This window comes from Solenopsis invicta, chromosome 8 (assembly GCF_016802725.1).
Source record: "Solenopsis invicta isolate M01_SB chromosome 8, UNIL_Sinv_3.0, whole genome shotgun sequence".
Classification (NCBI taxonomy): domain Eukaryota; kingdom Metazoa; phylum Arthropoda; class Insecta; order Hymenoptera; family Formicidae; genus Solenopsis; species Solenopsis invicta.
The window spans coordinates 2,317,808-2,344,393 of record NC_052671.1 but is presented as its reverse complement, the minus strand read 5'-3'; the positions used below and the strand labels follow the sequence as shown (position 1 = coordinate 2,344,393).

The 26,586-nt window shown below is 38.2% G+C and overlaps 1 protein-coding gene across 1 annotated transcript; it reads right to left on the bottom strand.

The window, feature by feature from the left end:
- Positions 1–276: 276 nt before the first annotated feature.
- Positions 277–12,471, bottom strand: LOC105192835. The gene is made up of 4 exons (XM_011157088.3): positions 10,518–12,471; positions 8,619–9,362; positions 8,008–8,407; positions 277–2,937 (listed from the first exon to the last, which is right to left on the bottom strand). The coding sequence occupies exons 2-3, from the start codon at positions 9,260–9,262 to the stop codon at positions 8,014–8,016; spliced, it is 1,038 nt and encodes a 345-aa protein (XP_011155390.1). The 5' UTR covers positions 9,263–9,362; positions 10,518–12,471; the 3' UTR covers positions 277–2,937; positions 8,008–8,013.
- Between the last annotated feature and the right edge of the window lie 14,115 nt (positions 12,472–26,586).

Sequence of the window (26,586 nt, the reverse complement as noted above, 5' to 3'; positions counted from 1 at the left end):
AAAAAACTACTGACAAAGATAATAATTTTAATTATGAGTTCCGTTTTGAAACATAATAAATTTATGTATTAATACCGATTATATAAATGCATATTTAAAATATACGCGTAAAATTGAACTTTTATACCCACTAGAACAACACAAACACGCGCTACACGCGCACTATTTATTTAATTTCATATTTACATATAACTAAATATAAATAATAAATAAATTTTATGAACATAATTCTATAATTGTTGTGCAGATTGTTTATGTTAAATAAAAACAATAAACATTATTATTAAAATGTATTTTAAATATTTCGTAAAAAGATATGTCAAGTACAAGATTATAAAATACTTATTTTAAACTTAATCAAGGCACTGATATTTACAAGATTGACACAAGCGCTAGTGGCGATAGAAATATTGTTTATGTTCGCGTATAATTTACAATAAATCTTAATTCTAAATGACACTTTTAATATTTTTATAATACTTGTGTTAAACTCGAGACGAAAGAACGATCGAGTATTGTAACGTATTTGTTAGTAATACAAAATTTACAACAAAGGTATATAATATTCATTATAATCGACATCGCTCTTGAAGAAATGTAAACATTACACAAAGCGTGTATTATAATGAATACAGACGCATAATTTAATGTACATTCGCAACAATTTTATCACTTATGTCAAGTGGATCATACTTTTTGTAAATAATGTCAGATAATAATCCTATGTATGTACGTAGAATAGTGCAAGCGTGGTATCTCCTGATAAATAATAATTAATTACGAATTAGAGGAAATTCAAAATTTGATCGCATTGTTTTATTTCGCATAGATAAGGCACGTGATATATATATTCTTTTAGCACGCTGATAAATATTCTCTTTAAAAATCTGTTAAAAAATATTTGATTGCTGCAACATCATATACAATATAATGGCGCGCGCACGTGAATGACTATTTTCATTCTTGGATAGATTATGATATCGCAAAACATTTAACATGATTTCGTATCGTGCACAGAAATATAATAGTAACTCTTATATATTATTTTATAAATTCCATAAAAAATTTGAGTATAAAAAAGATATAAATATTATAATATAACTTACCGCCTACTTAGTTAAGGCACTTTTATGTACACATTTTTTGATTGTGTCTCGCAGCATTAAAGTCGATTCACAGATCGGTTTCTATGCAGGGTGTATCAAATTCATAACAAAGTCAAAAACGAGGAAATAACAAAGAACTTTACATGTTAGAGTAATACATATAAATTCTTTTTATTATTGATTATGGATTGATTTATATAGTTTTATATAATATGTACAGATTGCCACGAAATTTGCAACTTAAAGTACTATAGCAAAAAATTTTTCAAAAATGAAGTAAAATAATTATTTGTAGATTTTTATTTCAAGCAGTAACTTTTGAGATATTTATAGCTTAAAAGTTAATCAGAGACTATATTTAGATGATTGTTTATGTGGTCACTAATATTACAATTTGTACGACTCACAGAGATGCCAAAAATTATGGCTTGAAATAAAAATGTACAAATAACTATTTTACTTAATTTTTCGATACTTTTCTTGCTTTATTATTTTGCGTCGCGGTTTTCGGGATATCCTGTGTACATATATATATAAAATTGCTAATAACTATATGAACTGCATATAAATTTTGTATATTATCAGTATTTGTAAATATTTTATATTATAAAAGCTGTGATTATAGTACCTACGTAAATGGAATATACAAGAATATATAAATTATATTTGCATAATTATATAATTTATATATTTATGTATTCTAATATTTACGCAGATAATGAATATTTTCAATGAATAATATATTATACAAAACATTTGCACATGCTGCTAATACACAAGCAAAATTTAGTGTGCAGTACATGTAACTGCATAATGCACATTATATCATTACGTAATTTTCTACATATTATCTCTTCGTTGGTTGACCTATTTCCATCGATGTACCCTACATGTTGTTCTTTATTATTTTATGTAACATGTTAAATTGTGCAATAACGGACACATGGCGTAATAAATATAAACATTGTTTTTATAAATAAGAGTGTCATAATTTTATCTTTCAAATCTTAAACATGCTGCAAAAATTTATTAAAATAGCATAGCAACGTTTGATGATATTAGTACAACAAGAATATTGGTTTTATTCTATAACACGTTACGAACGTTATGCACATTTCTCAACTTAATAATTTTGCGGTAAATAGTGTTTCGTGTAAATATAATTATATTCTTGATATAACTAAATTAATTGTACTCGTTGTGATATAAATAGCCGAGAAAATAAGCATTTTCTTTCTGGAAGCGCAAAACGTCATTGCTAAAGAGAATTAAAATATTTTTCTCTATTGTCCTTAAAAGAAGGTAATTGGTTAGTACAGTTGAAAGTATACGGGTAACGGTACATCAATTCGCGCAATTGATGTAATTAATACATGTACAAATGGAATATAACTTTCAAGGCTTAAAGAAGCTTTAAGGTACACTTTAAGATATAAGGCAATTCAAATAGCAACCTTTCATGAATACGATGTGAAATGTGATATAATATCACATTTAATTTGTTTTTAATAAATCTATATTCTTATTAAATAAATAAATATTATCCATAATAATGGCGACCATATTAGCTTCATATTCTGTTAATAATCCGAAAGACACGTATAACAATAGATAGGTTTGCTTAAAGGATAAGTACTCGTAAGTACAATTTTCCAACTTTTGTTATTGATCACAATACACGCTCTCGTATCTGTCGCGTCAGATATTGTCGCGCGCGAGAGGATATCTTCATCCAGGTTTAGTGAGATCATACGAAATTTGAGGCGTACTATATTATAGTAGACTTTGAATTTGGTTGCAAATATTCATCTTCCCTAACTGGAATCTGTAACTAAAACAAAATCACAAAACAATATTAATTCTATGCGTGACAAATGTTAAATTAGTACGTAGATCGAGAGAACTAATTTTTTTTTAGATCACGCAGAGTGATCCACGTTTTACTTTTAATTTCCACAATTCGTGACGTTTCACATGGATTATTCTTATTTTTGTAATAGAACTTTTTTGTTATTCCCCTTTTTATTGTGAAATTCTTCAAGTACGAAAATTGTCTTGCTCGCGACAACCGTTACTATCCGAAATACACGTGAACCCTTGTCGAAGATTTATATCGAGAGAAAACAGTTTCCATCACAATTTCGTGATCCTGGGAGTAAAGGAAGGAAAAAAGATCCCGTCTATCCTCGAGAGATCCTTTGTCCCGTCTCGGCTATTGTGTTCCGTCACTGGATCGCGCGGATCGTCGTTTAGCTGTATTGGGGAAGAATTAAATTCGGAAACGGACGGACGAATCGTCGCGCGGACATCCCGTAGATTCCGGATATATCGTGGGAAAAAACGCATGTACAAATAATGTGGCAAATCCTCATTTTTCTTTGGAAGAAAGCATCGGGGGGCAAAGAAGAACAGGATAGTTTGTGTATGAGAAAAAAAAGATGTCAGAAACTTCTGCTTTTCATGGTACGCATTGAATTAAAAAACTCTGTAAAAAAAAGTGATCTTTAATCGAAACATATTATTACATGTTAACGTATAAAACATTTATTATAATTAATAATAAATGCAATGCAACTTATGATCTAAATTGTAATTATAATATTATACAAAAAAATAACATAAATATGTATTGTATTACGATCCAATTTATAACAGTGCAATTCAAATTATCATACAAAATTGTGTAGAATGAATTACAGAAATATTCAATTGTTGACTTTCGTTATTACATATTATTTTAAGAAAGATATTATGAGAATACAAATAGTGTTATTCAATCAACGTTACGTAAATTTTACTGACAATGAGAAAAATAGCAATTTAATGACAAAAATAGAAATTTAAATAAATTTCGAGGGACTATATGTACATATCGTTATCTATTCTGTCGACGGTGTCTCGTAAAGAGTTTAGTGAAGAGACGTCTTTTTCTTCGTAACCGCAAAGGCGCCGATAAAAAAAAAGCTTGAGGAAAGCGTGTGTGGGATATTCGTAAGTGGCGAGAGATAAATTGGAGGATCTGCCACGCCTGTACTTTTAAGTTCCTAAGAACCGACATGAAGTGTTCTTTGGCGAAGTATTCGTTGTCTCCCGAATCTGGAAGTTCTCAGACATATTTCTTCTTATCAGACGCATGAGTCAATATTGCGTCTTGATAAACGAAAGAAGAGCGTGTCTTTTAGATTGCAACTAAATTTTTTCTGTTAAAGAACGTTGAATTATCTGTTTTAAAATGTGAAATTGAATTTTTTACGACAATATCAAAAGAGTTTAGAACATACAATTTAATTAAATTATTATATATATAAATAAAAAATTATTTTTAATTATTAGAATATTTAAAAAATAATTAAATTTTAATTTTATATATAATGATATATAAAATTGTATAATTAGATAAAAACAAAATAACTGTGATGTACTTTTGCAATTATGTCAGAAAAATTGATTTAAAAAATCGATAATTTAGTACTGAAATAGGCTCCAAACCGTCACCGTCGTTTTAAAGTTGTCGCGCTACCATGCTGGTAATGTTTATTGATAAGATAAAAACATGCGGGTTCCACCAGCATATTGCTCGTTGGATTCTTTGTTCTATGTCTGTGGAATAAGTCAAAGGCGGAAAATGACTGTGACGATTGCCATAAACTTAGTTGCGTACTTATTTCACAATACATTCTGCGCTAATTTGCTAATGACCTCTGTTCGAGATATACGCTACTTTTAAACATTTCTTTTTTTTTAAATAAAGAAAATCTATATTTTTTAAATATTTTTGAAATAAAAATAGCTCTTTTAAAAATACAAAAATATTATATTATTATTTAAAAATTAAGAAGCAAATTATTAAATGAAAAAAAAAAGAATTCATTCTCACTTACTGCAAAATTAAAAACTTGTCATATAGGAAGATTAAGGATTTTTTCAAAATTCCTTTCCGTAAAGAATTTATTCCGTATAATTGTATAGAAAAAACTTCTCTTTTTTTCTATTTTCTCTCTTTTTCTTATGTAACAAATTTATGGACTTCGTCGAAGGGCTACCAAGAAAAATTCTCACGATTATATAGTCGCAGCACGGCTGTATCTTATATTATATTTGATCTCTATAATACGTTTCAATTACTAAAGCGAGACGCGGTTATTATTTACTGCAACTTTTAGCCTACGGCTTTCCGGCCACCCCTGCACACGCTCCTACCGAGAGGCTCCCGTGTTCGACGCGACGTAACGCCACTTCGATTAATTATCTTGATTACCGTGGATTATCTCGCGCTTAATTTGCGCGTAACGCATTTCCGTTATTGGTATAATACGTTATTCAAAAAAGGGGATTTAATTGGGATATAGCCGCGGCCCTCGAATGAGAGAGGACAGAGAGATCCCAGGCTCTTACCACGCGGATTAACGCGATGCTAAAAACCTGGACTTCGTGTACCCCTCGCGGTGCTGTTCCCGCGCAAGAGGCTAACTAAATGCGAGGAAGAAAACCGGCACAGCGGTCGCACACACCGATATACGTGACCGGGAGCCGGGTAAGGAATTTATTAAATTAATTTGACGCGACGACGCATCTCGTAAACTTCGTAGATGACCTCACTTTATAATTGTCGAGAATTACTTGCTGGCCGCTCATTCCAAACCCTCGCGAGCCTAAAGCCTAAAGCTCCTTGCTCCCTGCGCTTCTTGTCACACCGCGATACGTTTCTGCATAACTACATTCGATTGATAACTATATTTCCATTGAGAAAAATTATACACGTATGAGGAAAGTGCGGCGTGTTAAGGAAAAGATAAAAAAATTTTACAAACAAATTTAAAATCTAACAAGTAGTTCTGAAGAAATTTAAAGAAACTGTTAAGGTGTAAATATTGACAAAATTAAAATAATTTTTGACAAACTAAAATTTTGAGAAGTTTATTATTGTCTAATAACGTATAATTCTTTATTATTTTCTTAGAAACAATATTTCTAGATGAAAGAATGAGTTCTTTCATACAATAATGATGACGAAGCTAATAATTTTGAAATTCCGTGTAAGACGTTTCACGGCCTATGACTCGACTTTTTTTAAATCGCCATACTGCACATATGTCAGCGGCAATGGTAATTCAGCTTCCATCGCCCTTCAGTCGAACGTATGTGCATCCAGCACTACATGTCGGCCTGCATGTACGGCACGTGGGCGCTACGCACGTTTCTAAGGAAACCGCGACTTCTATTTGTGGCGACTGGCACCGCCTGCCAGCTGATTTTTTTTCCCTTCCCGTTGCACGTCCAGAATCGAATGCATCGGTTATTACTACGCAACAGTTACGCTTCTCTTTTCTAAGAAATATATGTTTGAAATGTATCGTGCTTGTACAGAAATTTAAAAAAAATTGAGTTTTGTAAAACTTCTGTAAATGAAGAAATAAAATGTAACGTGATTTGTCTCTGGCGCAAGTCCTTAAGAGAATTCAATTTTTTTAATTATTTTTTAAATTTATCTATGTGTTTCTATGTGCATATTGAACAAATTTCATGATATAAGTAAATTTGAATTTGAGATTAATTAGAAGTAATCTCTCTTTAACATCCTTCATCCTGATCGTCCATCTTTAAACTCTCTCAAACGGACAAAAAGAATCTATAAGAAGATATTTTGCATACTCGTACGGATATCGATTTAAAGTTCCCCTAAGTGGATTTGAAAGAAGTAGCTCGGTCGTGAAACGAACATGTGTCAGATATCCATGGGAATTGATGACCAGCAATTGGAAACCAAGAAGATTGAGGAAGGTCTGGTTGCGAGATATTTCAAGAAGAATATCCAACATATGGCTAGACGTTCCGCCACTTCCGTTCGTGGTTGCACGCTTTTAAGATGACACACCATGATCCACCACCAGCCATGTGTCCCCCAAATTGCATACTGTAGACCATTAAGGTTGCTCTGACCTTCGACGTACATACGAGTCTTCGAGCACAAATATGATAGAAAAACAAAAATGCAAAAGTGAATTAATTCAAATTTTTCTTTTTATCTATAAGAGAAACTCTAGCTCTCTGTTTAAACGTAAAGTATTCTTTTTTATAAATAATTCTAGAAATTAACTTGAAGAAAGTTTTTTTTTATCGCGAGGATTAAATAAAAATAATTGCAAAAATAATAAATAAAAAATTATCAAATGTAAGCGACGTTTTTACGTCAAATAGAAAAAGTAATTTTTATACATTAATAAAGCATTATAAAAATTTGATATTCTTGATAAGAAGATAAGTGCTCCTTACTGGTATAAAATTTCTTTTATAGGATAGGGTTCTCGAGAAAAAATGTAACGGGGACCGTGACATCCAAGTGTCACGTCGGCACGTACTTCGCAAAGTGGTTCAATGCGTAAAGTTTATTTTCGGGCTCGACACCGATGTAGCACGTGTTCAGGACGAAGCGTCGAACACGAGTTTCCACTTGGCGGCATTTCCGCGACGCGGGTATCACGTGTGCATCCTGAATGCATCGGGCATGCAACTCGCGACACTGTGCGCAAACACCTCTATCCTTTGTAACTTTACGATTAAATTTTTTTTTTGCGAAAAACTTGTAATGTTGCATCATCAATTGTGTTAAAATCAAGCATTCTGTTATTAAACAGTTACTTCCTCGTTCACTGGAGAAATCGGCAAAAATAAAAAGGTAAACGCTATTTTACGATAATACGATCTTCCGTTAAATAATAATACAATTGTTATGACAATATAATACCATGTAATTTAAAAGAGGTAGATAGCTATCGAATTATGGCCATCAGTCTTGCGTGTGAAGTGCTAAAAATGTACGCAAGTTGTTCTGTAATTTATTGTCGTCGGCCGGTCTCGCAGCTTGAACAGACAACTTGAGTTAAACTCGTCGGGAACTTACCTATAGTTACACGTGCGTCAGCCGTTGCGTATGCTGTTGATGGACGAGTCTTCCCTGTTCCTGTTCCCACCAGCTGACGACGTCCATGAATTCCCCCGTTTCGGTGATCTCTTGCTTGTAGTAGAGGGCTCCGGAGAAGGTCTCTGGGCTAGTCGCGTAAACAGTCGTCGCACCCTCTTCGCTATCCCCGGCGCCGCTGTACGGCGACAGAATCTGCGGCTCCAGATTCTCCTCATTCTGAGCGTAATATTCCGAAGGTGGCGAGGCCACCGAATTTGGCGATAGTCTAGAGAAATTCTGTCCACCGGTTATAGTTCGCGGTTCCAAATTTTCTTCATCGCCTGCCGAGGATGCGTAGTAGTCACGCGGAGATGAAATAGCCGTTCGGTTAGGTGATAATCTGTAAGAAAAAAAGAAGTAAAATTAATGTGCTTAAAAAAAGGCACAGCTGTTTACACTCGAGTGTTGTATACAATTACGTTATTAGTTGTAATTAATGTAAATGTCTATATTTATTTTATGAAGTAAAGCGTATGTTTTTTTTTTTTTTTTTTAATCGTATCTCTACTTTTTTCTAATTATCGTTTTAGTTTGAAATATCTAAAATTTACCTAGATAATGTAATTTTCGATTTAGCGGTACTCTCATCCTCTTCCTCGTCGAGATGTTCCCCCTCGTCGTCCTCTGCGGCTAGTACATCGTCCTCGAGAACGAGTCTTTCGCCAGAGCCGTTATGAGTCGAAGAGATGACGCTGTTAGTCGGAGAAGGAGCGCACTGTGCACCGACAATGGTCTTGGAATCATATTCAATACCATCAGCTTCGGCCAGGAGCCTCTGAAGGCCTCGGATGTATTCTACGGCCATTCTGAGCGTCTCCACCTTCGACAACTTCTTACCCCTGTCACCATAACCCGCGGCAATATGGCTCGGAATATGTTGTCGCAATGTGGCAAATCCATTGTTCACTTGTTTCACGCGATTTCTCTCCCTGGCATTTCTTCGTGCGACAGCAACGGGCGGCGGTTGCCCGTTCTTGCCGTGCTTCTTCAACCTGGAGGGATCGTACGGAGGTAACACTGTCGTAGAGTTCGCTGTATTACTGCTAGCATTGTTTTTCGGGACTATTAACGTCGGTTGATTGCCAATGATATTATTCTCGTTATCTTGTAACGTTCGCAGCAACATCAATTGTTCTTGATCATTGCCGTTTATCTGCACTCTATTGCAAAACACCGTTACCCCCATGGTCGCCATTGTGCTCGTTCCAACGAGTGTTTGTTGGTGACACGAATTAGCCGTGAGTACTTGGAATACTTAGTAAACTATCATCGAAGTTCCGTGATTTTGTTCCAAGCTGAAAAAAATTAATTCATAATCGTGAAGTTTGATGGGGTAAATAATGTTTTAAGTGATTAATCAAATATTATCAAGGATGTTTATTATTGAATTTAATTCAATAATAAATAAATTTATAACGACGCTAAATATAATTAATATAATAGAAATAGGAATATATGGTTAATAATATATTTGCGTCTACGTCGAAAATTATGTGATATCTCGATAAATTATGAATTCCACGCGAAGTATTGTGTTTTCTACCGCGTAATTTCCACAATAATGTTGATTAAGCGAGTTGCGTTAAGAGACAGAGCGATCTCTTCAACCGGTCGATAAACGACACTAATGCTTGCCGAGGACGAATCTAATTGCCGGGCTTATAAATAAAACGTTTCCTCTTGTTGGAGACAAAGGCGATTATCGACACAGACCGTTCGACGACTTCATGATTGAGTATCAATTCAAATCTGGGTCAGACCTGTCGTGCTCGCAAAAAGTGTTATAAATCTTTTGCATAAGGATATAAACATTTTTAAATTGTTTATTAATGATTGATTAATGACATTTTTAAATATTTACTTGTGAAATTAATATACATTTTATTTTCTACTTCATATAAACTTTTAACCTTTCTGAAAGCTGACGATTCGAAATACAAATGCGTAAATGTTTTGCTGTAGGCTTTTACAAGAGCTTATAGTTTCTTCCTTTACTAACTCATGAAGCTGATGACCCAAACCGAGATCTAATTGTCTCGCTGCCGGTCGCCACGGCTTAAGTAAAGCATGAGGTCACCATCTATTCTTCTCCACGAGAGACGGTCGTCGACTCCTCGGAAACTAACTATCGAGAGTTTTCAAAACAAATCTATCTCAACGCAAGTTATCTTTAATAGAAAACATTTTTCTCGCCTAATATCAAACATCATGAATTCAGTTTTACTTATTGTTTGCATTCAACAAATTGTCGAATTAATGCGATTCAAAATAATCTTGCAGTAAACCTTTGAGTTAACACGTGGATCAATTATAAAACGCAATTTAATTTGATCTCAATTGAAAATAGCTTGCAAGCTAGTGCCGTTATTGGACCAATTGCTATTAAGCGCACCGTAATAAATGACGTTATATTTTTGAAACAATATACAACTTCCAAATTAAATACTCACCGAAGATCAAGGTGACACTTGATGAAAATACTCTTTAACGTATGCCATGAAGATAAATAGTTTTGATGTCAACACATAGTCGACTTCCAAACGTTCATACAGACGGATAACAGCTTCGCTACAAGTATAAAAGTTGGAGACACAGAAAAGGCACTTGGATTTTTGCTCGTTACACTTCCGCAAGACACAAATATTGTGATTTAAATTTCAATCGGGAATTTGATCTTGCTAACAGCTGTAACTACGCCATCCACCGCAAATCGTTAAAGGCACCGCGGACATGCAAACAATTAGGGATTAATATTGATTTAATGTCCGAACGAACGGTAGCTTCACTCTTTTGTGTTTGATTTCCTCTGGCACAGATAGTATAGACAATGTAAAATTGTCAAGTTCGACCTGTTTTGTGTTTTAAATTATCGACGGCACACACGAGACTACAATTAACTCGTATTATTTTTTCTGACGTCGAATGCGAACGAGAGGAAAATTCCCTTGGAAGTTGAACTACACGCACTCGAGTAATCCGTTCGACTGAAAATCTTCATTCATCACACTCTTCACTCCTCACTCTTCACTTGCAACGATCCACATGGATCATTTAGCGAACAATCTGATCCACGTTGATTTACGAAACGAAGCGCTAACGGAACGGAAATATCGAGGGTGCCCTTCAGAGTACAAAGACCTCTAGGACTAGCTAGACGCTCGCGTTGCTGGAAGGGAAATCCTCACGATCGCGTATCACCAGCACCTCTGTTCGTCGATCATGTCTACGTGGTATGCACTACATGGCGTCCGCTTCGAGAATGAGCGCGGACATCGATAGATGGGTTACGTTTCAGCATTTTGCCGTGCCGCGCCGAGTTGGATCGCGGGGTTGGAGCGAGAAGGGAGAAGGGCGCCCGTGAGGGAGCGAAAGCGTGAAAGGGAAGGGAAGAGAGGAAGAAAGAGAGAGAGAGAGAGAAATGGTGGGGATTTTCAGCACGCGCCGCAGCCCCTCGTTTCTTCTCCCCCGGAACTGAAAAAGGGGGACCGTGCGCGCCATATGCCGGGGGAGAGAGAGCGTGTGCCGGTTGTGCTACTACGTGTGTGGGTCTACGGCCCAGCAATAAATGCGTGGCGCACATTGGTGCGTGCGTGCGTGCGTGCGTACCTTGCCCGCAATTACCGCTTCTTGTACCGGTGGCGTCGGCCATAGAAGACTATACGAAAGACAAAGTGATCTTGGCAATCTAATGTGTAATTGAACGGCGGTCGATACGCGATTAAAGGGCCCCATATTATTATGTACTTTAGCCCTTATTGCCCTACGATGATACGCGTGCCGACGGCGGAGTAATATTATTAGGTAGTCATGCTTATATTGTTAGTCTACTTAACGCCTGTCTCTATCCGGCATGTTCTATAACATTATGTTCATCACCGAGAGACATTAAGCTGCCTATACACTTTTTAAGTAATATTATTTACGTAGAGTTTTTTAAATTTCGAAAAATTTCCATAGACAATATATACTACAGATTCTATATACTTATTCTTATTCATACTGTTTAACAAAAATTGTTTTTGTTGCAATATTGTGATTTTCATATTGATGATCGAAGATTACATAGATATTCACATCAAACAAATGCGTTTCGTGATTTGCATTTTTGTCCTATATTGCCAGAGCGCTTTAATCTTCATCGCTGTACGCTATGAACACAGGATGAGAAAAATACATATGTGTTCTAAACAGCTGACAAAACTGAATAAAGTATCTTTTTTTGTAATATAATAGCACGAAAGATAAAATAATAAGACAGTGATGTAGTTTATGACATTAGTAGCTTTTTGCAAATATCAAGTTGCGCGCGATTTAAATCTTTCAACAATATTAAAAAAAATAATTTAATTCCACCTGGCATATTTCCTACTGCGGCAAAAGACAGGAAGAACCACACTCGTTCGTTGCGCCGCGGAAGTTTCGTGTTTCGGGGCGGTACGCTCGTGAGAGTGACATACCGAATGTGAAATATAATTTTTGTTCGGGGAAAATAAAAAAGACCGGTTTTAAAAAGTCTATTGGTGGGTATTATTAGCAATTACTTTGAAAGGTACTTGTCTTAAAAGGAGAAATATAAGGACAGGAAGTGGAAGACATTGGTTGAAAAGTGAGTGAAGATTCATTTTTACATTAAATAATCGGGAATTGCTGCAGTTGCTAGGCAAAATGGTGATTGAATTGAATATTGAATTAGTGTGTACCTAACTGATCTTTATGCGCATACGTAAATTATAATTTAGAAAGCAACCGCGATAAAAAGCTTTTCATGCCGGGGGCTGTACTGATTATGCTTAAGGGATCGGAGGGTTCAGTGGGATTCGACCTAGATCTAGTCTGCATTTGTGCACCCAAACCTGAGAGCCCCTAAACCAACCGTGCGATTAAAACGGAGAGGCCCGAATTTATAATGTACATTATGTAAACTGGGGCAGTGTCTGTACGAAACCCTGTGCGCAGAATTTTAATTTTAGATTTGCAAAGCGAACAATATTATTTATTAAAATACGATAAATGTCTAGAGTCTAAGATATTACATGTCTCTGTTATAAATCTAAATTAACACTTTATTGATAATCTACAGTTGTCGGTTAGCAGTTTTATGGGGGTAGAAAAATGAAAAAAAAAAAAAAAAAAACAGTTATTTTCCGTTCTATAACAGCTGGGAAAAATCTGTTTATGGGAATAATGCGGTGTAGCGGTGTGGTTTTCCCATATGTAGGAAAGATCCTCTTCTCCCATAAGGGATTAACGCAATTCGTGTGCAAACGGTTTACACGTGACACCGATTAGTCTTCAGCGATTAAGACGGTGATTTATGAAATCTTTCTCGATGCGATATTTTCTCCTCTCGCTTTCTCATTATTTTCATTGAAAACGGGAAAGGATCAATTCTCACATATGACGCTCGTTAGCGATGACGGGATACTTCCTTCTCGAGTAAAGTGAAGGAAACGACCGTCGCGTCGGGGAACTCGATACTGGTTTGCTTTTCGCATAACGCACAATTGGAATTTATACGACGTGATATAAGAAAAATACATGTAAGGATGTCACGCGAGGAATATAAAGCGATCTATATGTGCGCGTTCTTGCATGACCGCAGCGTCTAAGCGTCGCGTCTTATCGCGCGTTAAACGTGCGTAATTCAGCGATTATCATTGCAAGGATAACATATATCGAGTGCATGCCATTTAAGCGCGACGTCGAACCGGGGTGGAGTCCGAAATCGTGGTACGCGCGACCGGGCCCCGTAAAGTCCCCGGATATGTTGATCCGATAGTCGCGCGCAAAACGGACTCAAATATTTTCAAAGGCCTATTCGGCCACGGCAAACGAGCTCTTTGCGTGCGTGCAAGAAAAGCGCGCGCCGCTACAGCACAAAATGATCTGATCCTGATTTACGTACCCAGACGAGGCGGCGCGGCGCGAATATCCTGCGATCGTAATGCCCCTCCCCTCTCTCCTCGATCGACCTCGTTCCCGCCGTGGTATATCATGGAGATTCGGTATTATCGAACGGCGCATCGATGCCGCTCGCGACCGTCCGACTGATAAGTTTACAGGCTCATCCGGAGGCATTATGCGTCGGAGAAGATTCCCAACAATGGGGGAACTCGGTGGGGCCCCACGGCGGTCCCCGTTCTCGCGCATAATCCCCACGAGCACTTCTCTCTCATGGGACTCCGCTGAGGCGTGCGCGCCCGCTCCTCGTCTCCTCGGTACCCCTCGGCATCGGGAGATTAAAGTTCCTCTTTTGCGAGGGTTGCCGCTCTATATATTTCGTTATAAATTCGGTCGCGGCTTTCTCGTTCACCACGGCTTAGTATTGGCAGTCCCGGGCGCGCGCTCTATATACGGACGAGCGTGGCACCATCCACAACTGACGTTCCCGGCTAATTTTCCATGTTTATTGTTAAAGGGATAACCGTCGGGGTTATTGATGACCGTATTATTATGACAATGCAATGCCTATTTGATCACGTTGGCCGTGGCGAAAACGTGATCTCTTTCGTCTTGCAACGGGGCACCCCTTAAGTTTACATTTCATTTAAATTCCCGTGTCTATAGAATCTATTGTCGTTTCCAGAGGTCCGACTGTTTTCCGTCGATTTACCAAAGTTTCGGTAAGCGTAGTACCAAGTTATCGTTATTACCTATATTTAAGTATTGATCGTAAAATACTGGCCTCGTCGTAGGTTCGTTATAGGCGATTACCACCGCCTGGCACGAACATGACTCGTTCTTCCGGTGCGATGGGGTAGAGCAAAGTCCCTCGATTCACGATTATCGGTCAAGTCGAGCCAGCACGAGCGCAAGTTCAACGTGTAAAATTCGCGCAGTCCGATGCGCCGCGGGGGCCCACGTGCTTAAAAAGCGCTAATAGCATGACGAATGCTTCAGACTTTCGTTCGCGTTAAGCGACCGAAGCGGTCGACAGCCGTAGAAGAACGCGATAGGCAGGAGGGACGGAAAGAGGAAGAGGGGTGGTAGTGACGGGGAAGCAGAGAGTAAAACGAAGCAGAAAGGGGGTGGATCAGTGCGGGCCCTTTGTCACGACGCGTGCCCCTGCACGTGTGCACGACCAATGCCTACGCACTTCTGTTACGCACCATGCTTCGTTGCAGGGGCGGATTTCGAAGCTAGAAATTCGTATGGCGATACTTCGGAGGAATGAACTTGCACTTCCATTCCACCTATGGATTTAAAATAATCGTCTAAAATTTTTAGCTTTGATAAAAGACACCTAAAGAATTGTATGTGACGATATACATGTAAATTCATTGTTAATAATTAATTGTTAAATATTAACATCTGGTCACGACATGAAAAACGCTGCTTAAGAATAAATCTAATTACTAATTGGATTAAAAGACGTTTTATTCTGCTGTTTTCACGGTACGAAAGATGCATTATATGAAACAGTCGATTCCTTGTTTCTTCTGTAGCGGCCCGACCCTGATTCGAGGCGCACTTACGCTCCGCTATACAACTCGTCCTACGTGCCTACGTAGGTGCGTTCTATTCAACTACGAAAGGTAATTCTACTCCCCTTTTCTCTATCGAGCCCACCCTGCCACGGGTTGAGCTTTACAATGTGCAAAATTATACGATCAGCCTGCTCAATCTACCCTCTTCCCCCCTCCGTGCGCTTCTCGCTGACTTTGCTTGAATTTGTCAATTGTAAATGATACTCGCGAGTTTTCGTGCAACAAAGCACAACATTTTTCGGTGTTAATTTTTTTTTGCAGCAACAAAACATGATCGTCTCTGTCTCTTTCGTCCAGAGAAATGTCATTAAAATGTCGATGATGTAATAATGAATGTATCGAATGTAAAAAAGAAATCTTAATCAAACGTGTATGCGTTATAAAAGAGAAGGAAAACTGAATTATTATTTTAATTAAACACGGAATTTTTCATTCAATTTCTCCCCGGAAAGAAAACATAATAAAAATCTTTTTTGTTTTACTTGCTGATTTACGAGCAAACATTTCTTTGATATGTTAAAATATCTTTTCTTATTACTAATTGATTACAATGACATATATATGTAAAAACGTGTTAAAATGTTCGATTGCGTGCCAAAGTTAATTACATTACGTCACGCGAATGCTTCAGGGTTACGTGCAAATTAAAGTACTTAATTGCCACACTGTTTCTCTACTACCTTCACGCGATTACTAAATCTTCGGAGTACGGGAAGAGTCTGTGGCCTTTCGTGCAATCCTTCAGCGGTACCTTTGCTCTTCAAGATAACAAAAGTAATCCTTTCTCTCCCCTTACACGCGAATATTTGGGAGATAGTTATCTTTTTGCGCTATTAAAAGTTGAGATAACCCAGACCGTTTCGATGATAAAAGATTCGGAGGCGCAAAAAGTCCAAACCGTTTCCTGCTTCGGGATTCGAGGGCTCCTAAGAAAGGGCGCAGAAAGGAGCCGAGAAGAAATCCTTTTTTTTCTCTTTCTCTCTCGTTTCTCCTTTTTTTTGCCATACGTAGTTCGTTCAACTCGCGCGGGGACTAATCCGTAGCGCCAATGGATCTCACGCTCCTCTTTTTCGTCGACCCTCGGCGAAAATGCCATCGCGACGCTCTTATACGTCGCTTCGTCGAAGGCGTATGACGCGACTGTTTGCAACAAGAAGCCAACTGTCGTATCCTCCAAGGATATGCAGCAATGATAGTAATCGAATGGCGGTCGGCGGTTTCCTCCCGGAAGCAACCATATGCATCCCGCTCGGAACACACTGTGGTCTCGTATTGATGTCGCATCAATTGCAAATGTCTTCACTTTTTGGAGAAACTCGACGTATTCATTAAAGTTTTCATCACTGATTATTGATTGCAGGAAATCGACATATAACAATTCTCGCCGATTTTTTAGCTATAAAATACGAATCAAGTTATCGAAATTTAAAAACTGAAGGCTTCTCTAAGTTAATTTTTTTTCTTAATAAAAAAACAAAAAATTTTGATCGCGAATATCCGAATTTGACCGTGAAACTAGTTACAAAGAAGAAAATAATAAAAAAATAGATTTATAATGATTTTTGCGACAAAAATTACTATATTTTACTTCAATTTTAAATAAATAATTTTTAAACGAGTAAGTGGATCTAAATGAATTATTGCATGAATATTTATTAATGTTCTATTAATATAAAATTTTGATTTAATTGGTAATGCTACTTTCCCGTCAAATTTGCAAATAAGTACTGCAAAACGCGATTTTATATAAAAGTAAACAAAAAATTTAAAAACTTTTAAACCAATAAGAGAATTGTACTCAAATTTAACACAGATACTCAAACATATAATCCAAAAATATTTATAATATTTTAAAGTTTTTATTTTTTCGGTAATGCTTTGAGATATGACCCATACTTCTTTAAAATAGTATAGCTTAACTTGTCAATTTGTACAAAACGGTATAAAAAAAGGTGTCATAGTATTTAAATAAAAAATTGTTTGCACTTTTCTGTACACATGAATGATAATAATAAAAAGTATTACTCATACTTATAGATTAATATATTTAAAGTAATGGAATACATTAAACGTCGTTCAAAGAACGTTTCCTCCCAGTCATCCCATTCCTTTCCAGTCCTCATATTAAAATCTATTGCCCGTTTATTACACCCGTATATTATAATATTGTAAACGATAACTCGTGGTTGAAACAAAGAAGTAAAGATAATTAGCAATGCATGTAACATCGCATCGCGACGATGGACTCGTTTCGATTGTTATCGAGAGGCGCGTGTGTGCGTGCATGTTATAACTTACAACCTCCGACCTACAGGCACAGAGAGTGCAAGAAGGAGGCTTCTGTACGGCTCGAAGTCGCGTGGCCGAAGCGTGGCTGCAATCTACCGTCCTCGTTCATCCTACCGGTTGGAAGGAACCGGATGGCGGGAAAGGAAGGGCAGATACGCGCGAACGACGGTGCGTACGGGACGAACGATGAGAGCGCACTTCGTTCGTGTGCCCGGAACGAGTGACGTGGGGACCAGCTGCGCTTTGGGGTGCCCGCTCAGCTCGCTTCGTCCTGCTCTGCGCTCGCGCGCGCGAACGGGATCTCGTTCGCTCGCTCCGCGTCACAATGCAACGATCGCCGACGTGTCGTGCGTTTTCCTCTCCGTGCTTTAAAGGGAACGAGACAATCTTCCGGAGACGACCGCTCTTTTCTCTTTTTTTCTGGTCATTCAAGCCAATCGGGGCACACGCGTTCTTTAACCCCGTCTCCCGCGGATTCGCAATTTCGCTGTCAGCGAGATTACGCTCGGTACGAAAAACGAGATGTATATATGATGCCTGAGAAGCAGCGAGTATCATTTCAGAGGTGGGCAGGTTCTCCAATCAATTTGCGGTACCTCCGTCCTCTTTCGCAGAGATTGCAACTTGATGTTTCGACATAATCGAAGCATTATAGGATACTTTGAGACAGATAATTACAGAGAAGCAAAAAAATATATATATATATTAATGCCACACACCGGTGGACAGACAAAGCTTTGAGAAATTAATATTGAACAGAATGGGAACGGTTGATTGACAGTGATTCCGAAATTTTTTTACACAACCAGCCGACATCGTTAATGAAATGCATTTATGTTGTGACTTGCAGATCTTGCGACGCGATGCAACATGCAGGTGAGAGTAACCGATTTTGCACCTGGAGGCATCGCAAAATTGAGCAACATGAAATATCGATCGTACCGTCGACACCGGGTCGACACTCGTTGCAACAATGTAAGTCGAAATGATTAATTAATTAATTGAACTAGTGAGCGTTGAGCCTGATGACTTTCTCATGTCATAATGTTATATATTACTCGGCATGACTCTCTTGGAAACCTTTCGATAACATGTACAATATTAAAATACGATGTATGTACGCCAAGTCTTTGCGAAAAAATTCATTTAAATAATTAAGAATGTGTAGAACATTTAACAAAACATTTAAAAAATTATGAAAAAATTACAGATTGTTTTCTATCCGGAAAAAAAATTATTTTAATAGAAAGTAGACATGTGCTCTAATGAAAATAGAATTAATAATGAAATAATAAAAGAATCTAAATTCTTTTTATTTAAGTACTTTAAATATTTAAGATGATTGATGTAAAGTTTAATTGCAATACAGAGATCAGTTCTGTAAAATAAACAACATTTATTTATTTACCTATTTACGAAATAACCTATTACGAAATAAACAAACCATTACAATAAAACTTTATATAAATCATCTTGAATGCTTAAAGTACTTACACAAAGAAATTCAGATTTTTCTTAATGCTGTAAAAAATAATTTAATTTTTAATCAAAAATGCAGTAAATAAACTATAAAAAATTTATTGTTAATATTAAACTATATTAAAATATAGTTAATATTGAACACATTTCCAAATTTTATTTATTTTGCAATAACTGTGTGTGTCCGATACATCTTTAAATAAAACATAGAAATGATACATAGATAAATTAGGAAAGATGTGATTAAGAAGCTTTACTTCCGTTACGTATATATGGATACATTTTTGGTAACTTGGGTTACACGTTGGAAGGTCTGTCTCTATAAATAAAAATGAAAACGCGTGAGCAGTCGTGCGTTACCGAGGTAGGGCCCAATACAAAATCAAAACGTGCCGGTTCGCGTCCGCGCCGACACGAGCCAACCCCTCGGGCTCGATTTTCCTCCCTACTACATTTCCTAATTACGAAAACACTCGTTTCCTCGGACATTTCGAGGGAGGTGACGGGGTTCGTTTCCGACTTCCTCTCGTCGTCGTCGGGCAGACAGTCGGTTCCTGGTCTCGGACGAGCGGTTCTCTCTCTTACGGCTTGCGGCCCCGACATACGCGGGGCATAACATATGCGGGCAGATGGTTTCTGTCCCCCTCCGTACCCCACCTACCCTCCTCTCGGTACCTCCCCGGTACATTCGATTTCTGGCCTCCCCTCTTCGTTCGCTGCATCGCGTCTGAGCGCGGCGACCCGAGCCGAAAAAGCTCGGGGCACCCTCTACGAGCGCGCGAGTGCTCTTGCCTGTTGCCCACCCCAAAAATATCCCGAGACTCATCCAACCACCCTGCGCGGCACTCATCAATAATGTGCGCAGTGGTTCTCCCCCCGACTCGCCAACCACTTGTAGAGTTTCGCTCGATGACACTATTGGGATGCTAATTTCGCTAACAGAAAGTATACCGTTTTTACCTTCATTCATCTATTATTCTTTTAAAGTTTATTCATATTAATTTGAAAATTATCGTAAATGATTCTTCTCTCAGTATGATTATTAATGTATAAGTCTAAAATCTATATTAACAATTAACATCTATCGCGATAGTAGACGTTCGATAGTATCGGTTGCTCCAAGCTACGACTGCCGTCGTGACCTGACTCGGAAATCGATTCACTCGTCGCCACGTCACGTCTTGTGTCGAGAGAAGAGCGCTTTGTAAGGTTCGGGCAACCTTGCACACGTGAGAGAGCGGCGCAAGAGAGTGAATTTTAGGGGTGGATTCAGCTCCGTGGCATGCGACGCTATTCTTTTGTGCCTTCGACCCCAGCGGCCGACACCGCCTCTCCCGTCTCTCTTCTTCTCCTCTCGATTGCCGTACACCTCCTTTCTTCCTTCGTCCCTTCGCCCCTGCCGTGACCGCGCTCGTGCGCGAGGGGTGCACCCCGCAACCCTCCGTCTATCGGGGCAAGCGCCTGCACATGCGTGTTCGCACGCGAGGACAACGGATCTCATATTGTATTTCACGTCGGGAAAGCGCGCGAGTGAAACTGTCGTGTCGCTTAATGTATTCGTGGCGTGCTAACGAGTGTCTGTGATTTATCGCCATCGCCGAGAGACCCTGTATTCTTTTCTCGTCGTCGTGGCGTCGTTGCGCGCCGGCACCGAACACTTGACGTAGAAAAAAAAAACATGCAAATCTTATGTACTAGATAAATAAATATAATTTAGAGAAGCAGCTTATTCCGATTCACATTTTTTTCATCAATAAGATCCCTTTCTTCTTCACGTCTTCTAACGTTCGTCGCATTTTGTAAACCGAGAGTCGGCTGCATCACGACGCACGTAATCTAATTTGAAACGTCGTGTTGCACACGTTTAGTCAGTTTCTTACTTCTTTTTTTATGTCACCAAGAGGCTTTCGATAATTCTGATAACTCCGCGTAAGGGAGATTTTTTATTCTACTGAGAACCTCTGATCTCGCGCGCTACGCGATATCAGTGCAGTTATTCCGGATCACGGTCTACACGTATCGGCCTCGAGTCCTAGGGACGACATATGCCACCTGAATGCCGAAAATCAGGGGGGAGCAGTCAGGTTTCTGGATCGAGTCGAAATTCGGGGATGCAAATAGAGATTAGCCATTGCTGACACACCGCGCCGTGCCGGTTCACCCCTACATGCGTGCGTATGTGCGTGCGTGCGTCTGCATTAGTCGCGTATATATGCATACATAATTTATCGTTCCACGCATCGATACGGGGAACGGCGTCTGGCGTCTGTTATTGTCAAAGAACGCAGCGGCCACTTCGACACAATTGTTACGACGCATCGCACATGCACATAGACACGTAAATCGCGAATTTGATGTTTTTTTTTTGTTTGGGCACTGTATGCATCGGTTCACTCTCAAGGGAAGTAGAAGAGAGGATATACATATATATAATGCGCTAGGTGCATAATAACGACTGCACTACCATTGTTATTGTCATTTATTTGCATCCATTACAGCGTGTCATTGCCAAGGCTAGTTCGGCTAGTTGTAAATTCTATTAAACATTTAACATATTTTAGGCGTCTAAAGATAGCTAGAAACAAATTAAATTATGCAATGCATTGTTAAAGTTATTATTGAAGGTCCAAGGGTTATAGTATTCTATATTGAAGAAAGAGTTTAGTAATAATAATCATAGCTTTGATGAAATAATTTCTATTAAATGTTTGATTATTATAATAAAATATTTAGTAATATTTGATAATTACACATGGTAATAGTAATTACCAAATCAAATCAAATATAATAATAGTAACCTGTCAATTAAATATTTGATTATATTAATTAAATATTTAGTTAAAGCTATTTTACCAAGGCTTAATAACAATCATTGAGGTTTGATTATTATTACTAGACTCTGTTTTCAGTTTATTAAAAAAGTAAAATATTTTGTGACATACGTACACATTTTAACACGAAAAAATTCTTTAATATAATGTAAATTGTTTTTGTTTTATTGAATAAAATAAAATATGTGCATTGATTTTGAAATCGATTGTCTCATGAATATTCGAAAGAAAAAACCGAATGTATGACTTCAACATTGATTCTTGCAGTGTCGCAAATGAGTAACGTTCTTGATTTCTGACTCATAACATTTATTGTCAGTCGAGTAACAATTATTTAAAACGATTTCGTATATTGATTTCGAAATCGAATACTGTTTGCTACAATGCCCAAGACGCAAATAAAGAAGATCAAGAAGCGACTTTCATTTTTCATGTGGAGCACACCGCGAATCTTCTCCCGGGCGAATAAAGAAAATCAATTTGTACATAAAAATGTGCTTATCACTTTCTGCCGCATAATAAAACGTCGGCATGTGCGAGCTTATTGTTGCGCAACGTGTGGTTAAGAAAAGATGCATAGGGCGCAAAAGAGAAAGAACGAGAAGCCAGGGAGCAATTTTCGCCGCTTGTCAATGAGAGCAACTCGTATAAGAAATAGCTATCGGTATGACACGATCGATTCTTTAGAATAATAGTCCCTCGGCGCAAGAGAGAGGGAGAAGAAAAAGAGAGCAGCAGAAGGAGGAGAGGAAAAAGAGAGAAAGACGCGTTCCAATCGTGGAAATAAATCTCCATATCTGACACGAAATGGAACACTTTGGCGCTTTTCTATGGAAAGCTACGGATGAATATCCACGCCGGAGGAGACTGAGAGAGGGTGGGGTGAAGCGCGGAAAAAGGAACGCGATGATTTCTACTTTACTATGAAAGAAGTTGCGGACTACCAACAGGATGGATCCGGGGCGGAATAAACGGACGAGAAAGATAGATAAAAAGAAGAATGAAAGGAAGATGAAGACTGGATGAAGAAATGGGGTCCCGTCCTCCGATGGCACGGGGACCGTCTCAAATCCGTTTCTTTGAAGAAGTTTTCTCGCAGCGATACAGAGACTTCTTCTCCCTTCATTCCCCTCGCCGATCCTTTTTTCGGGTTATACGAAGGAAAAGGATGGCTCAGCTTAATTAACATCACCGATTAAATATAAATTATTACTGTACTAGGAAATGCGAAATTTAGAAAACGAAATAATTTTTGCTTCATTCAATTAAATAAATTGTTATTATATTTTTAAAATTAGTAAAAATAATATTTGCAGATAATTTGATGAAAGAAGAATTGATTAACGAATAGAATTGGATAACTAATTTTTGCAAGTACTACTCTTCCTATCGTTCTTACATCTATAACAAATCGCGGTCTCACATAGATGGTGGACTCGGTAGCAGACAGCAGAAGAGAGACCCTAAGGTCAATGTACAGGCAAAGGCTCAGTTTGGTCGCCGATCAGGTTCTTTTGTCCGTTTTAATCCGCAAAGACGTTGCTTGCGTAGCTGTGCCAACTTTCATCCATCGGCAACCGATTTGTTGACTCGCCTATAAATGTAAAACCTTACAAAGTAGACGGAAAATCTGATTTGTAAACGTATAGTTCTTTTTTACAGTTTATTGTTCAAAATTTCGTTTTTAACCAAATATGGAAAAAAAGTATTTAAATCTGATGAGTGGGAGTAATTTTTTCTTTCGGATAACATTATTAGTTTAATAATTTCATCTTACTTAATTTTATGTATTCTCTGTTCTAAAACAGCTTGACAAAAGCGTCATACTTACATACAGGATGTAAAATTGAAATTTACTGTAATTACAGTCTTATTGAATATTTTGTTCATTCTTCATTTTTGATAAATATTAATTTGTAAAAAATGAATGACGCTTGTTTTAATATAGACCTGAAATCACGAAGCAACTTAAATAAATAATCTGTGTATCCATCTACTCTGTTTCAAGAGAAATGCAGTGTAATGGTTTGATAATAATTGACTTTCGGACTACTATGTTGCAATTCGACTCAGGTCTGCAATAAGGGTTAAGGAGTAAGTCTCGGAGATATCGGGCGATTAGCGCTTCCTGTCTGCAGCAACCGCGAGTTAGCGAGTTGCCGGCACGCGTCCACAGGAGATTCGCCGAAGTCGGACTCGCGGGGCGAGAGAGCGGGTTCGAACGCCAGGAGAAGCGGGCGAGCGAGGGGGGCCAGAGGGTGGAGAGGGAAAGGGAGACAGGTGCATCGCACCGCCAATTATATTTCGGAAGGGAAAAAACGAGCGGTGCGTAAAAACAGGAAAAAAGTCCGAAGGCGCGCGCGCACATACGCACGTGCGAGAAGGAGAAAAGGGGGGAAAGCGAGAGCAACGAGGAAGGGGGAAGATTGTGAGGGCCCCAGAGAGCGGGGGAGAGTAGACGGAAGAGAGGATAGACGGGATACCGAGGAGGAAGAAAGTAATGGTACTTCCAGCTAGAGAGAAAGAACGATGCATCGCACGTAACTCCATTTGCTATGTGATTTACGCGAATTTAATAGAGAATTTACATAATTATGGGGAAACAAGTGGATGGATATGTGGGAGGCACATATGCGTATGCCATCGAATAACGGCAATGTTAATATTATCTCCGACGAATGTTATTTTGCATGACTTATTGCTACAGTCGGCAGTTTGTTTTTAGAGTAAACCAAATGTTTCTAAAAAGTTAGTGATTACGGGACTACCTTGAATCGAGTCATCCAGTTTTGGCGACACGTACGTGCATTTGTATTAGAAAAACTTTGACAGTCAACGAACGAGGGGGAACGCGGAGCGATTCTCAGGGACGATTTGGCTGTGTAAATTCGCTTTAACGCGATCCAGATGCCCGCGTAATTGACACAGAGAGATGGGGGGCTCTCGCGAGTGGTCGATTTTCATATTTTATCTCGGCGCAAGGGGCGCGCGCGGTGACGGTGTACGCCGCACACAAGATTTAACGACAATAATGGCCGAGCATTAAATCTTCGGCGTGTATGTCACCGCTGGCAGCTCCGTCGGGCAGCCTTTAATTATCACGAGATTCGGAAGTGGACTCTGGGGCCCTGCGAGACCGACGACGACGAGCCGTGGAGATTCGCGGGGAGAAAACGTGTCCGAGAGAGAGAGAGAGAGAGAGAGAGAGAGAGAGAGAGAGAGAGAGAGAGAGAGAGAGAGAGAGAGAGAGAGAGAGAGAGACAGAGAGAGACAGAGAGAGACAGAGACGGAGAAGCCGCGGCCGCAGGAAGAAGTTTTGAGCTACACGGCGGCTACAATCATGAAGAAGAGGTCGTGCACCTGCTGTTTGCACGCCACTAAAGGCCGTATTTATAGTCGTTACTTGAATCTCATCTCAAGGGCGTATCAAGTGAGACATCCCGATCGGAATTTTATATCTCGAATCAGGAACAATTCTGTAATGACACTCAAAGTAAAAATTGAACAAATAAAAGAAGCACAGCATTACATGCTTCAGTTTATACTAGGGCTTATAATGTTGTGTGTACGCAAGGTCGCCGTACTCTCATTTGTACGACGAGACTCGAGCGCAGGCAAACAGCGGTAAGCGTTACTCCGTCTGTCGTCGTGTTATTATCGGTAGCGATTATTTCTTATAGACATGTGTACGGCTTGTTATTAATAAATTTTTACAACCAGAAGCGATTTGTAATCGAGATAAAGGTTTTTGATTAAAGAAATTTTGCATCATTTTACACTGGGAGAAGAGTTATTAATTTGATTAAATTTTTCAACTTAATTGCATTTTATCAATTTAAACATTTACATATTTAAATTAAATATATGTGTAGTTAGGTTAAATATATAAATACCTTAATTAAAGTTTAAGTATTTTATGTATTTAAAATACTTAATAGTTACGTTTAAATACGTAAATGGTTGAATTAAAAAAATTTAATTAAGTTGAATTTAGTCAAGTTAACTTTTTTTTCAATGAATCGTGAAGCGAAAGATGATGGGAATTATCAATTTGCTCTTTAGTAATAGGGACGATAGAATTATTTCTGCAATTTTCTGAATACATATTTATGTCGCATATAAAATTTTAATTTAATTAATTCAAAATGTAATTTGCCCATTTTCATTCTCGGATCAAAAATGTGACGTAATATATACGAAGAGCCGAACGATTCGATAGAAATCCGTGAAATGTCAATCCTAAATTTAAATCGAGATAAAATGTAAGAAATACATAGTTCGATATTTTAAAAAACTGAAATAAATATTTTTTATAACAGAAACACCGATGACAGGTTCGTTTTGACGAACATTTATGAAGTTCGGCGCGCTACCTCTAAAGTTGCCGCGTTGTCAATCGCGCGACGAGATTCAAGTAGACAAGTAGTGACAAG

Bases quoted from the DNA above. Each gene is read 5' to 3' on its own strand.
- LOC105192835 (XM_011157088.3), bottom strand. From the start codon at position 9,262: ATGGCGACCATGGGGGTAACGGTGTTTTGCAATAGAGTGCAGATAAAC. The intron at 8,408-8,618 runs GTAAATTTTAGA...TTTTTCTTACAG, and splicing joins TCGAAAATTACATTATCTAG to ATTATCACCTAACCGAACGG.